The 14,460-nt window shown below is 36.7% G+C and overlaps 1 protein-coding gene across 1 annotated transcript in view; it reads right to left on the bottom strand.

Moving 5' to 3' along the window:
* LOC138698393 (calmodulin-like) overlaps positions 1-14,460 on the bottom strand; it is an 891,422-nt gene that overhangs the window by 47,003 nt on the left and 829,959 nt on the right. The window contains exon 4 of the mRNA XM_069824269.1: positions 591-624. Coding sequence (XP_069680370.1) covers positions 591-624 — 34 coding nt within the window. The remainder of the gene's footprint in view (positions 1-590; positions 625-14,460) is intronic.

Below are 14,460 nucleotides of genomic sequence, written 5' to 3'. Positions count from 1 at the left end.
TTATCATGTTGGAAATTAAAGTAATTATATATTAGTTCTGAAAGACTCAATTATTGTTACATTGGAATAAAATCTCAATAACAAATTATCTTGCATAATATGTACAAATCCACACTATTACAATAATTATTTGCTCTTGCTTCCAAAACAATCTTGAAACAGATACATTTGAAATTTCATTTTGCCTATGCGTCTAAATTAATCCCTCAATAAATGAGTTACAGAAATTAATTTTTGTGTTGATACCACATTCTGATTTCTTACTTAGCCTAGTTAAATAAAAAACTTAAAATAGGTATCATAAAATATTAGAATTATATGAAAATATAGAAAGGTGCAGGAGGAGCCATTCATATTTCTTGTTAAACGCAATCTAATTTCTTTTGTACAAATTCAATACACTTAACAATATTAGTTTTACAATTTTGGGAACTCAGTAACAAATATACGTTTCCGAAATTGGTAACCTGTTTTTTGCAAATGAATAGGACTCTATTTTGAAACTCTCTCATAGCCTATTTAACATATCATTACTCAAGGGTACTTTGAAATACATTAAATTAAAAGCTGAAAAAAGAAACACCACTTACCTGCTACTTGATCTTCTGTTAATCCATATTCAGACTGCATGCAAATAAAAATACAGGATTAGTGTCTGAATAACATACTATGTTTCTCAAAATGAAATACATTGTTTTAAACTATTTTAAGGTTAACTACAATAAAAGTTTCTAGTTATAATGTTTTGATTTCCACATACATATAGGCCTACCATTTTTAGATGATATAAAGGCAAATGTACCTATGTATGAGTAGTAGTAGTAGTAGTAGTAGTAGTAGTAGTAGTAGTAGTAGTAGTAGTAGTAGTAGTAGTGGTAGAGTAGCAGTAGTAGTAATATAGCGGTAGGCCTAGTAGTAGTAGTGGCAGTAGTAGTAGTAGTGGTAGTGGTAGTAGTAGTAGTAGTAGTAGTACTATAGCGGTAGTAGTAGTAGAGTATCAGTAATAGTATAGCGACAGTAGTACGGCAGTATGCCTAGTAGTAGTAGTAGTGGCAGTAGTAGTAGTAGTAGTAGTAGTAGTAGTAGTAGTAGTAGTGGCAGTAGTAGTACTATAGCGGCAGTAGTAGTGGTTGTAGTAGTAATGGTAGTAGTGACAGTAGTAGTGGTAGTAGTAGTGGTAGTAGTACTATAGTAGCAGTAGTAATAGTAGAGTAACAGTAGTATAGCGACAGTAGTACGGCAGTAGGCCTAGTAGTAGTAGTGGCAGTAATAGTAGTAGTAGGTAATAGTAGTAGTGGCAGTATTAGTAGTAGTGGTAGTAGTGGCAGTGGTAGTAGTAGTAGTAGTGGCAGTAGTAGTACTATAGCGGCAGTAGCAGTGGTTGTAGTAGTAATGGTAGTAGTGACAGTAGTAGTAGTGGCAGGAGTAGTAGTGGCAATAGTAGTAGTGACAGCAGTAGTACTATAGCGGCAGCAGGTAGTAGTAGTAGAGTAGCAGTAGTAGTATAGCGACAGTAGTACGGCAGTAGGCCTAGTAGTAGTAGTGGCAGTAGTAGTAGTGGTAGTAGTGGCAGTAGTAGTAATAGTGGCAGTAGTAGTATTATAGCGGCAGTAGTAGTGGTTGTAGTAGTAATAGTAGCAGTGACAATAGTAGTAGTGGCAGTGGTAGTAGTAGTAGTAGTAGTAGTAGTAGTAGTAGTAGTACTATAGCGGCAGTAGTAGTAGTAGTAGTAGTAGAGTAGCAGTACTAGTATAGCGACAGTAGTACGGCAGTGGGCCTAGTAGTAGTAGTGGCACTAGTAGTAGTGGTAATAGTAGTAGTGGCAGTAATAGTAGTGGCAGTAGTAGTAGTGGTAGTAGTAGTAGTGGCAGTAGTAGTAGTGGTAGTAGTAGTAATAGTGGCAGTAGTAGTATTATAGCGGCAGTAGTAGTGGTTGTAGTAGTAATAGTAGCAGTGACAATAGTAGTAGCAGTAGTAGTAGTATTAGTAGTAGTACTATAGCGGCAGTAGTAATAGTAGTAGAGTAGCAGTAGTAGTATAGCGACAGTAGTACGGCAGTAGGCCTAGTAGTAGTAGTGGCAGTAGTAGTAGTAGTGGTAATAGTAGTAGTGGCAGTAATAGTAGTGGTAGTAGTGGCAGTAGTAGTACTATAGCGGCAGTAGTAGTGGTAGTAGTAATGGTAGTAGTGACAGTAGTAGTGGCAGTAGCAGTAGTAGTGGTAGTAGTGATGGTAGTAGTAGTGGTAGTAGTTGTAGTGGCAGTAGTAGTTGTGGCAGTAGTAGTAGCGGTAATAGTAGTAGTAGTAGAGTAGTAGTAGTATAGCGCCAGTAGTGCGGCAGTAGGCCTAGTAGTAGTGGTAGTAGTAGTAGTGGCAGTAGTAGTAATACTAGTGCTATAATTTTATTCAACGTTGCTTTTATTGCAAAAATTACTCAGTTTCGGAATTCAATATGGGTGACAAATATATGATTAATTATGTTTGAAGCGCTGTATCAGAGATAGGGCTCTTTTATGTCTCGTAGACTAAATCTACGGAAAAAGTCTCGGAGGTTTACTTGCCTCACAAAGAAGTCACACTAAGGATTTTATCGACCTTCTGACTCGTCTGGCTTTGAACTCACGAACCTCGGATACATCAACGAAGATCGTAACAAGTCCACTAAGAGCGACATTATGAGTCAGTAAGTAAGTGAAGTAAACTATAAGTTATCATCAATAGGTTTGTTTAATATTCGTGGTTGGACTGGTTGGTATTGAGTGTAAGTCTAATAGTATCTGCAAATACTGTAGTTGCATGAAGGGAAAAAATATAGAGGCCTAGACTTTAACACAGACGTCTCCAAAAGCGTACTCGCGAGTAAGCCTCTGAACGGAACCGAAGCCAGTACGTAATGAGCGCGCTCCGCCTCACTCATCTCCACCTGTACTGTACAGTACTTAATGTTTATGCGTAAACGAAGAGCAGTGGGGGACTGCCATTATCATTGTGTTGGTGGGCGTGTTCCACCGTTTCACAATGTCTTCTAATCATGGATGTAGTACATTTAAGGATAAATAGGAAGATACATTTTTTGTGTTAGTGGGGAGAATGTGAAATGCTTAATTTGTTCGAAAATTCTTAAGGGTGTGTTAAAATTCAACATGCGACGACACTACTCGACTTTTCACAAAAAATATCATACAATTACAGGCATGTTGGACATGCGAAAATAATTTATTTGGTGCTATCTGTATGACTATTGGTTATACATAATAATCAGTATATTACAATACGTTTACACTCAGTTCCGCATGACAAACATATAGTTTTTCGTTTAATTTTAGGTGAAATGCGTAGGCCTACAAATATTTTGATAAATATAAAACAAAAAAATACAAACACAAATCACACACGTGTCTTCAGTCTTAAACAAAAAAAGCTTTTTGCTAGCTATGTTTTAGCTTGGAATATTGGAAAATAAATTAAGCCCTTTACAGAATCATCATTTGTAAAATCGTGCATACAGAATGTTACTAAAATACTGTGTCCAGAACAAAGTCAAAGTTTAAAAAAATTAAAATGTTTCCAAGTACAGTTCAGAGAAAGAATTTCAAGATTGCAAATGTAATTGAATCTGAAGTCGAAACCACAATTAACCAGTCTGTAGCTTAATCACTTGCATTGGACGAAAGCACAGATAGAAATGACAAAGCTCACCTAGCCATTTTCATCCGAGGAGTTAATGAACATTTTACTGTGTCTGAATGTCTTCTAGATGTAATAACAAAATATAAATGGAGAAGATCTTTTCCAGGCACTTAGAGGCACCATAGAACAGAAGAAGTTGAATTTGCAATGGCTTGTGTCTATAGCAACAGACGGGGCTCCAGCTTCATAGTATGTCAAAATAATATACAAACGTATGATATTTCTTATACTTTTGATGTTATTATTAGTAATCATAAGCAGACCGTTGCCGCGATCCCCCACTGTCCGCTCCCATCTGTTGAGGTACCAGTCTCTTCCTCTTCTCTAGCCTTGCAGCACACTGTGTTCGGCGGGCAGCATCGAGAGCACGAATGACGATACGCTTTTTGGAGACCTCTGCTTTAACAGATTGGACTTTTAGAAAAAATATATTGACTGCTATTTCTATTGCTTACACAAAAACAGTTAAGTCAGTATGGAATTTGTGGTGGAAAATCACAATGTTTGAGGCAGGTTTCCTTGAGACATTCCTGTTTTCTCTGGCAGAATAATTCAGAATTTTTCATATTTCAGAGTCATCTCCAACAAGATTGTAGATAAAAGGAAAACGGTTACATTGCGTAACGTTCTCACCAGAAAAACCTAATGGAATTCATATAGTAAACATTCCATGCGGAAATCTCTATAGTTGGCGCTGATATGCGTGTCTTCAAATATTATGACACACAACTTACAAATGGCTTTTAAGAAACCCGAAGGTTCATTGCCGCGCTCACATAAGCCCGCCATCGGTCCTTATCCTGAGCAAGATGAATCCAGTCTCTATCATCATATCCCACCCCCTTCAAATCCATTTTAATATTATCCTCCTATCTACGTCTCGGCCTCCCCAAAGGTCTTTTTCCCTCCGGCCTCCCAACTAACAACTCTATATGCATTTCTGGATTCGTCCATCCCTACTTGCTATTTGCCCTATCCATCTCAAATGTCTGGAATTAATATTCCTAATTATGTCAGGTGAGGAATAAAATGCGTGCAGTTCTACGTTGTGCAACTTTCTCAATTTTCCTGTAACTTCATCCCTCCTAGCCCCAAATATTTCTCTAAGCACCTTATTCTCAAACGCCCTTAACCTGTGTGTCTCTCTCAAAGCGAGAGTCCAAGTTTCACAACCACACAGAACAACCGGTAATATAACTGTTTTATAAATTCTAACTTCCAACATTTTTGAGAGCAGACTGGACGACGAAAGCTTCTCAACCGAATAATAACAGGCATTTTTCATATTTATCCTGCGTTTAATTTCCTCCCGAGTGTTATTTATATTTGTTACTGTTGTTCTAAGATATTTGAATTTTCCACCTCTTCGAAGGATAAATTTCCAATTTTTATATTCCCATCTTCTGGTCACAAGACATAATCATGTACTTTGTCTTTTCGGGATTTATTTTCAAATATATTTCTTTACTTGCCTCAAGTAAAATTCCCGTGTTTTCCCTAATCGTTTGTGGATTCTGTCCTAATATATTCACATCATCCGCATGAAGAAGCAGCTGATGTAACCCGTTCAATTCCAAACCCTCTCAGTTATCCTGAACTTTCCTAATGGCATATTCTAGAGCAGTGGTCGTCAGCACTCGCTGAAATGGGTAACGGGTAAGCAATGCTTCGTAATATGCCTCGTCGTGCAGCAGGAAGAGGGAGAGAGCATACCCGCCAGCAGTCACGGATGCATCACAGTGCAGTCTCTTATCCGCGGCACTGTGCTGATGATCACTGTTCTAGAGCAAAGTTAAAAAGTAAAGGTGGTAGTGCATCTCCTTCCTTTAGCCCGCTGTGATGTTTATAAAATTTCAAACTACTAGGCAAATGTTTCTAAGAGTCGAGTGCGAAGAAAGCATGGACGTGGTTCAGAAAGGTGGGAGGTGCGGGACAATGTTAACATTGCCTCTCAAACATCGTGGGACGCAATATACAGCCAAATTTACTGAGAATCTTCAACAAAAACATGGAAAAATATGTTACAGAATGTAATATACAAACTCGTGACTTGTAAGATTATTTATAATAAAGTTTATTTTATGCTATCTTTTCGGGATAGAGTTATATAGCCTATACATATTTTAATTTGTGAAACACGTATGTCTATTTAGAATAATAATCGATTTTGCAACAAGATCTAATGCGTAGGCACAATACCACCAAAATCATAGCCAGCAGCTGGCAAACATGTTTGGGAACGACGTACCGCAGACATGCCAGCTAGCGGAAGATCCATGGGCAAGCAACATACATTAGCTACGAAGCCATTGTGCTCAACTGATTGGTTAATTTGACTAATTTACTGCCACACACACAACATCCGAGTAGTTAGGAAGTTCATTAGCTTCTCTCTCAATTCAAATCCCTTCCCCCTTCTAGCTGCCTCCTCTTGCTCCCCAGTGTCAACTCCCTTAACAAAGCCATAGAACAGAGCCCCTGATATGTACATCGAAACGTTGCGTTGGTGGCATTAGATACTTCACTTATCTTGCATTGGGCTGACATGGCAAGCCGAGTGTCTTAAGTGCAAAGTTTAGCAGATATGGTGAGAGCGAGCCTCTTTCACTAAGAGGTCATTTATAAGCAAATTTCTGAGACGGGATCTTGTATTATTTTTTATTTGCTTTATTTTACGACGCTTTATCAATTGCTACGGTTATCTAGCGTTTCAGTGAGATGAAGATGATAACGCCAGCGAAATCAGTCCGGGGTTCCAGCGCCGAAAGTTACCCAGAATTTGCTCTTAATAGGTTGAGTGAAAACCAATGCTTTAGTTGGACCGGATCGCACCGTAACACCGCCCCGGAAAATAAAAATGTAGCTTTGCATGTCGGAAACATGAGGATGGCAAATTTGATACCATTATGTGTCCATTTGGTGATTGCTAAATTGATGAGGCGAGTTCCTGTAAATACGAGTGTTTTTTAACTAAATAACTGGTGAAAACCTCGAAAGAATCTCAACTAGGTAACTTGTCCCAACCGGGATTTGAAACCGATTCCACTAATTTCACGGTCAGACATGTTAACCGTTACTCAACAGCGGTAGATTTGTGTATTATAAAAGTATATTGATTTATATTGGTAAATAGGCTACTTCGAATATGTTTAAACATTTCTAAGATGATTATGTAAAATAGGCCCATACAGGGTGGAAGGTAAGGTAGCACATTAATTGTAGGGTGTGATTCCTTAAAATATAACGAACAAAAACGTCTAATACCATTTTGCTCGTTTTTGCGAGGTTTTTGAAGAAATAATTCTCTTATGCCGACATTTCGATCGCGAATTTTACGAATACTGTTTAAAATACGGTTTAATTTCTTGTATAAGAACGAAGAGTACGTTTGTTATGTTCACGTTAAGCAGTATTTTATTTAGAAAATTCACATATTTCGAATTAATCGATTGAAGAAACATTGGAAACATTGATTGTCGAGTCACGTACAGAAGGTCTAAAAATCTGGCATCGCTGTCGGGACGGCAGACCGTTCGCGTAGTACTCGCAACTGATCAGCTGTTGTGATGTTTACATTGCATTAGTGTGCAGTTGGACTACAGCGATACAGTTTAGTTTATTTCAAAACTACGAGATGCCAGAGTTCACAAATCGTGAGTACTTAGACATGATCCAGGCCGCGGAAAAAATTCGGAACAATGAAGAACTACTGGCCAGAGTTCGTCATAATTGGACTAGAAGATATGAAAGCTTCACGCACGCTGATGGTGGACATTTTGAACAGTACCTGTAAGATGTGAGTGGAATGTGGTTTATAGAGTTTATTACTCTTTACTTCATTATTAACGCCCAGAATTAGTGATTCGTGAAACAACAAACTGTAATGTTAATTACATTTTGTTCACAAAGTTACATCAGTTTTCTTTTTCGATTAATTGTAACTGAAACTTTAATCCGAAGTGTTTTCACTAATTTGGACATAATTTCTTGATTTTCACGTTATTTCTTGTTTTTACTGTAGCCTACGTATTTCTTCTTACATTAAAATTATTACGCCATACTTAGTATTGAATTGTTAGTGTATTGCATTGTAAGTTGATAATTCTCTATTCATTGTTGAACTGCGCCCGAACACGAGCTATTTTGTTCATTCGGGTTATTAATTTACATTTTTTGACATTAAATTTCACAAACTAAACAAATAACAGTTACGTCCCGATCCGGAGTTTACGTAGGTCATTTTTGTGCGAAGATTTATCTCCAGATTAGCTCGCGAAGTATTGCACCGAACTCAGTACATTTCTTGTTTGTTGAAGCATGGGGTGTGGGGTACTACTTATGCGGCGTTGAGACATCTCGCAATTGCCGTCAGCGCTTTCGAAACACTTGTAATTATCTCACCATCTGTAAGTCCTATAATTTGTTTTATTTGACAAAACTTACTCTAAATAATGAGATCTATGGCTCCTGGCAATTAATGTACTAATTTACCTTCCACTCTGTATATTTTGAACATATTCAAAACAGTCAGTAGGTAATCCAGAATTGAGCATAATCCACTTAAACATAGAACCACAGGGACTATAATTGAAAGTTTGATAACTGCGCTCGTCTGCCGTCAAGGATCAATATTAGGTCCCTTACTTTTTCTAGTGTTTATAAATGACCTTGCCCTCCTAATAAAAGATGTAGGTCATCCCATTATAGTAATTACAGCAAATAACTCCAATACATTCCAATCTTCAACAGAGGCAATTCTCCTCAAAATATGTGATTGGTTCTCAGCCAATAAATTAATATTAAATTGTAACAAAACTAACATAATCCAATTTAAATCCTGCCAAAATTCAACCTCGCAAATTTCAAGTTCAATCATTAACAACAGGTCCCTAATAGAAACAACAACAATAACAACAACAACCACCAAATTTCTTGGTTTACAAATCGATAATGTGTTAAATTGAAGAACTCATATTGAAGAAATTGCCCCCAAACTAAATTCAGCATGTTTTGCTATTATATCTATGCAAGAGATAGTAAACAATATATTTTGCATACTTCCACTTGGTAATGAGTTTTGGAATAATTTTCTTAGAAAATTCTATAGATAGTGACAGTATATTCCTACTTGAAAAAATGGTAGGTAAATAGAATAATAGTAGGTGTCAAATCTAGGGAATCGTGTAGGACCATTAAAAAAAACTACAAACAATGCCCGTGGCTTGTCAGTATATTCTTTCATTAATAAACTTCCTCGTATGTAATCGTGAAAACGTTGTAACTAATTAAACAGTTCATAGCATAAAAACGCGTCAAAAATGACTTTCATACTCCATCGGCAAGTCTATTGTGCTATCAAAAAGGAGTGCGTTATATGGCAGTACATATTTTTAATAGTCTGTCTATGGATATAAAAAATCAAACTCAAATCATGAGATTATTTAGAGGCAAATTAAAGAAGTATCTAATATCTCACGTCTTCTATTTTGTAAGTGAATTTATAACATTCAACAACGCTTCATGAATATTTCTGTCTTGTATAAGTATTGATACTAAACCTTTGTGTTGTACTAGTAGACTATATGATAAAACACTTATGCATATATTTCAACTAGACTGTACTATAGTGATTTGGGGACCAAATATAACATCAAGACATGGAACGTTATAGGAATTATGATTGGGTCTAGAAGCAAAATCCCACGGGAATCCTTAGAAGTCTTCCGAAAATTAAAAGTTCCTGACAGCACCCTGGACATGATTTCCTCCACTGCACTGAAGTCATCGATTTGCATAATTAATTATCATTTATATTCTTTATAAAATTTAATTTGTCTTGTAGTCTAAATTGTTTGTTGCATTTCCAATCAATTTTTCAATGATAACTTACCTAACTAGGGTTTCTATTAAAGAAAAAATTGAATTAAACATAAATATTCATTTAGAATTGATTAGGAGGCCGATTATTAACCCTGGTTGGGACGGCTATCAAATATCTATTAAGACTTTGTACAGTACTATTAATATATATATTTTTTCATGTTTCATATTCTAGCTGTGAAGCGATGTACGAATACCACGGAATGTAAATAAATAAAATACAATACAATACAATTACTTTTAGTATTGAGACAGCGTAAGCTGCGGCAAACTTGCGAAACAGTGGAGTAATTATCGCTGAACGATCCATATTACCTGCAGAAGGATTCAATAAAAACAAATTCATGTTCTTGTCCAAAAAGCCGTTGATAAAGTGTGGCACAAAGGTTTGCTATATAGATGGGAATGGGAATACCATATTCTTTACTTAAATTTGTCCATTCTAATTGAGTAAGTTGATAATTTCCTGTTAAAATTCAATGTGTTCTGTCTTCAACAACTTGAAGTATTAAAACTCATGTACCTGAAGGATCGGTACTTGGGTCAGTATTGTATTGTATTGTATTGTACAATCTGTATAAATCAGACATCCCTAAATCGCTTATTTCAGAGATGGCATTCAACGCGCATGAGTACACACAGCACGCCGTGCTTTCAGATCGCACACGTAGCACGCCGGTTACAGTGGAGAACGAGAAAAGGAAAGGTTACACATTTTCATAACTTACAGTCACGATAGAGGCAAACAAGAAGTCGTACAGTAATTTCCAGTCCGATTAGGATGCTGATTTCTAATGCATGAAACATGGATGCGGTGTTATGTGCTTAATATTAAAAAAAACACACTTTTACTAAGAGAAGTAGTATCAAACGACAGTACGAAATATATCATGCCGATAAACACAGAGAAGTCGAGGAGGACGACCTGGTTAGATTTTACAACAAACCATTAAATCTTGCAAATCTTCGAAAATTTGCGGATCAAGTTATTTCTTTGTTGGGCAGTATGCATGTGAACAGTTTTTTCCATTAATGAAACTAACGGTCAAGTTAGATCAAGTTTATTCGATGATAATACTGTGGGCTATTGTCACGGCTTCATCAAATAAAGGTGATGATTCTGAAACAGTACATTGCTGGATTAAATAGAAAGCTTTATAATATATATGCAGTTCTGTAAATGGTATTGTTTTGTAGAGAAATTAATTACGTATTGTAAAATGAAATCTGAATTCTGAGAAGCACATTAAAATGAAATTTCCCGTTCAAAATACCGCAACGTACGTCCACGTGATAAATAAAATAATTTTCTAATACTGTCAGAATTATTTTATTAAAAATCATTGAACATTAAACCGTAATTTGTTCACTCCTATTTTGCGTTGTTTGTGGCCAACAGTAGCAGATCACTCTAGTCAGATAGCATGCTACCGCAGGTTGCCGGGTCTAGAAATTCTCGTCACCGGAGATGTCGTCATTGTACTACTTCGTCAACATTTAAATTTTCGTCACCGAACTTGTGGTCACTGATTAAATTTTTTCCACCGGACTTATGCTCATCGATTACATTTTCGTTACTGGGCACAATAATGTTTTTTTTTTTTATTATTTTCTTTTTAAACGTAATAGAATTGTTAAGTTGTTTTCAATGTTAAGCAAAATGCTTTTCCAGGAGTTCACTTAGCCGGTTGTCTGTTCCATCGAGGCCAAGTTTTTTAATGTGTTTACAGGCCGAAGGACTGTCAGGTAATGATCGGAAGAAGATATTACTGAGCTGAGGGCGCAATTTCATTCGTGTATAGCCCTGGCAGTTGTGCCCGAGTAAGTTGTCGTTGCTTTTGAAGATTTGGAAATCACTGCTATCTATTAATTAATTCCAGTCTTTAACTATGTGGAAGACTACTATGTGAAGGGCCGTAGATGCGATACAGACAGACAGATGCCAATGTTTCCCACGACCGTGCAGTGTGGAACTGTTATATAAGGCTAGAGAGAATATTCCTCGAACCACACATGTGAGACATGGCACCGCTCATGAATACACATGGGAAAGCCTCATCCTTCCTTATATTCTGTCCTGCAGATACTGCAGAGTGCAACAGAAGGGACACAGTGTGGCAATTCTGAAACAATAATCACATACAGTAACATACCTATGGATATTTTACTTGTCAAAATAAATTATTAATTTTAAGAAAATGTGTACTGGTGACCAAAATATCGGGTGACCAAAACATCAGGTAACAAAATTTCAGTGACTAGGTGGTACAGTGACGAGAGTTCCAGTGACAAGAATTCCGCTTCCCCAGTTGCCGCACGCAATGTTATTCATGTGCTCTTTTCTTGACATCACCTATTTATTTCTTCTCTCGCTTTATTTGCGCATGAGCCAACTGAGTATAGCTGTACTACATATGTATTTCACTACACAACACTTCTAGCGCATTTGCCACCCCTCTGATGTCATAGTACCTCTGATTTGTTGTTGAGGAAAGTGGGGAGGTCACACCTGTGTGAATGTGTATCGGATACAGATTGTGTAATTCTTTGCTGGAAATAATGTCTAACACTTCGGCCGTTATACTTTTTATAGAAATAAATGTCGTATAAACTGATCATTTGTAACGGGCTTTATTCACATTATTTTATATATTTATTTACATGGTTATTCCCCGTTAGTGAACAGTAGAGGTCTATGGTAGATCTATGTTGTCATGTTCATTAATCCGGCCCTGAGAGTGTAACGTCACATGATTTGTGTCCGCAATGGAGGGGGAAATGAACTGGTCACCCTATCCCTTTATATCCTAGCTTAGTTGCCTCATGAGTGATGTTTTATTGGTGTCATTTATAGGGTTCAAACTGTCTTCGACATAGTGCTGCTCATCGGAGTGACTACTACCGCGGAGAAATCGGAGATTACGAATAAAGCTCTCCACCGGTGATCTCCGATATTATCGTAGGTGGAACAGGGAACAAAGGAGGGATGCGGTGGTTCGGAGCGAAGCGAAGTTGGAGGACATAGAGCTCAAGGACGACCGGCGCGTACGGACTGAGGGTAGTTGTGAGTGGAATTAAATGGCGCCAAATCGTATATCCGTCGCATGGAAACTCTTCAATTTAGTTGAAGATAATAAAGTCGCACGCTGTGAACTTTGTGGGAGAATTTACTCTAAGGGTGGAGGTACTTCGAATTTGTTAGACCATTTGAAGCGATCGCACAATCGCGAACTTGAAGAAAGTAAGTAAATTTAACTGTTCAAAACACTTTTGAACTCTTTTAAAAAGCGTGTTTACTTTGATTTATATATATATATATATATATATATATATATATATATATATATATATATTAGTTCTAATAAATAATTTCGTGGTTTTGTGTGCAGACAGAGTAACATTGCGAATGAAAAACTGAAAAGCAGAAGAATTTCAGCAAAAGAGGACCCTCTAGATTGATCTAGCATATTGTTACGAGATGAAACTCCAAACTTCAGTGATGAGCCGCTTACTTGAAATGAAATATGAGTTGGGGATTGTGTTGCCAGAAATGCCAAACGCTCCTAGGACGCTAACAGGTCCTTATTTGGAAATCTCTATGGCGTGGACCAGGTTAGATTCTCTGAGTAGGTCTAAATTTTAAAATGTAGGTATGTAAGTGTTTAGGCTAACATTAAGAGCCGCGGTTGTGGTACTCGTACTTGCTGTCAAAAATAAATGATTACCATTCAGATACACATTGATGGTTAATTAGTGATATCATCGTTTTCGTAGTTTTAAAATTACGGAAAACATTTGATACGATTTTTTAAACTGCTTTAGTGTTATTGTTCCAAAGGTCCACAGTCTAGAAAAAAGTCTTGAAATTTCTATAAAACGTAACTTTCGAGGCAATAAAAATCATACATAACTTATATGGAATATTTAAAAGGCAACTTGAGTTATTGGATTAAAATATTGAGTTTCATTCTTAAACTAAAGAAACGTGTGGTAATAACATAATTACAATTATCCTTAAGTTGATATCTGCTTATATTTTTTATTACAGAGGAAGAGTGACGCGTTTTAGACGAGGCAGTTCAAATACTGACACCCTTTAACACAATGATCACAATCCTGTCTGGTGAAGAATCTTAATAAATTATTTTGGACAGTAAACTTTAACCCATTGATACCACACGTTCACACGTATCTTTTGTTCCATTTTGAAGCTCCGTTAATATATTTCACGTTAATTTAAACCGATTAGAATAATAATTGACAAAAATTGTTTGTGAATAAACGAGTGTTTCCAGGAAAATTATATATGTTTACATTAGCTACTGAAAAGCTTTACTTCTGTATTAGTTTTCAGTTAATTTTAATGTTATTAGTTTGATCAATGACATAAAACTAATATGCCTTTCCACATACACTATGAATTTCAAAACTAGAAAAAAATCTGTCAGCTAACATAGTACATAGGTACTTCAAGCAAAACAAGAAAAAAAGAAGAGCCGAAGAAAGAGAGAGAGGTAAATAAAAAAGAGAAAATAAACAACAAAAAATTACACACTTATTCTAAAAGATACGCGGACGTCAGCGGACTCCAATCACTACCTGATCCGATTAAAGGAATGCTCAGCGGAAAGTGTATGTCTGCGCCGCAGCACATAAGAACCTGCGCGGCATCAATCGGAGGTAACCGGAGGTCTCCGATTGAAAGCGTGCAAACAATCGCTCCGGAGAAAAACCTAATCATAAGCAGCACAACTTCGACAGTTGTACAACAGCAACAGCAACAGGAGCAGCAGCAGCAGCAGCAGCAGCAGCAACAACAACAACAACAAGACGTAAATTTGTTGGTTTCATTTTGATGATCAGATTCCATTATTTTTACAGGAAAGTATTCA

Source organism: Periplaneta americana, chromosome 1 (assembly GCF_040183065.1).
Source record: "Periplaneta americana isolate PAMFEO1 chromosome 1, P.americana_PAMFEO1_priV1, whole genome shotgun sequence".
In the NCBI taxonomy this organism is placed as follows: domain Eukaryota; kingdom Metazoa; phylum Arthropoda; class Insecta; order Blattodea; family Blattidae; genus Periplaneta; species Periplaneta americana.
Note: the sequence above shows the minus strand (reverse complement) of the source record. Positions and strands in the feature narration are given on the sequence as shown.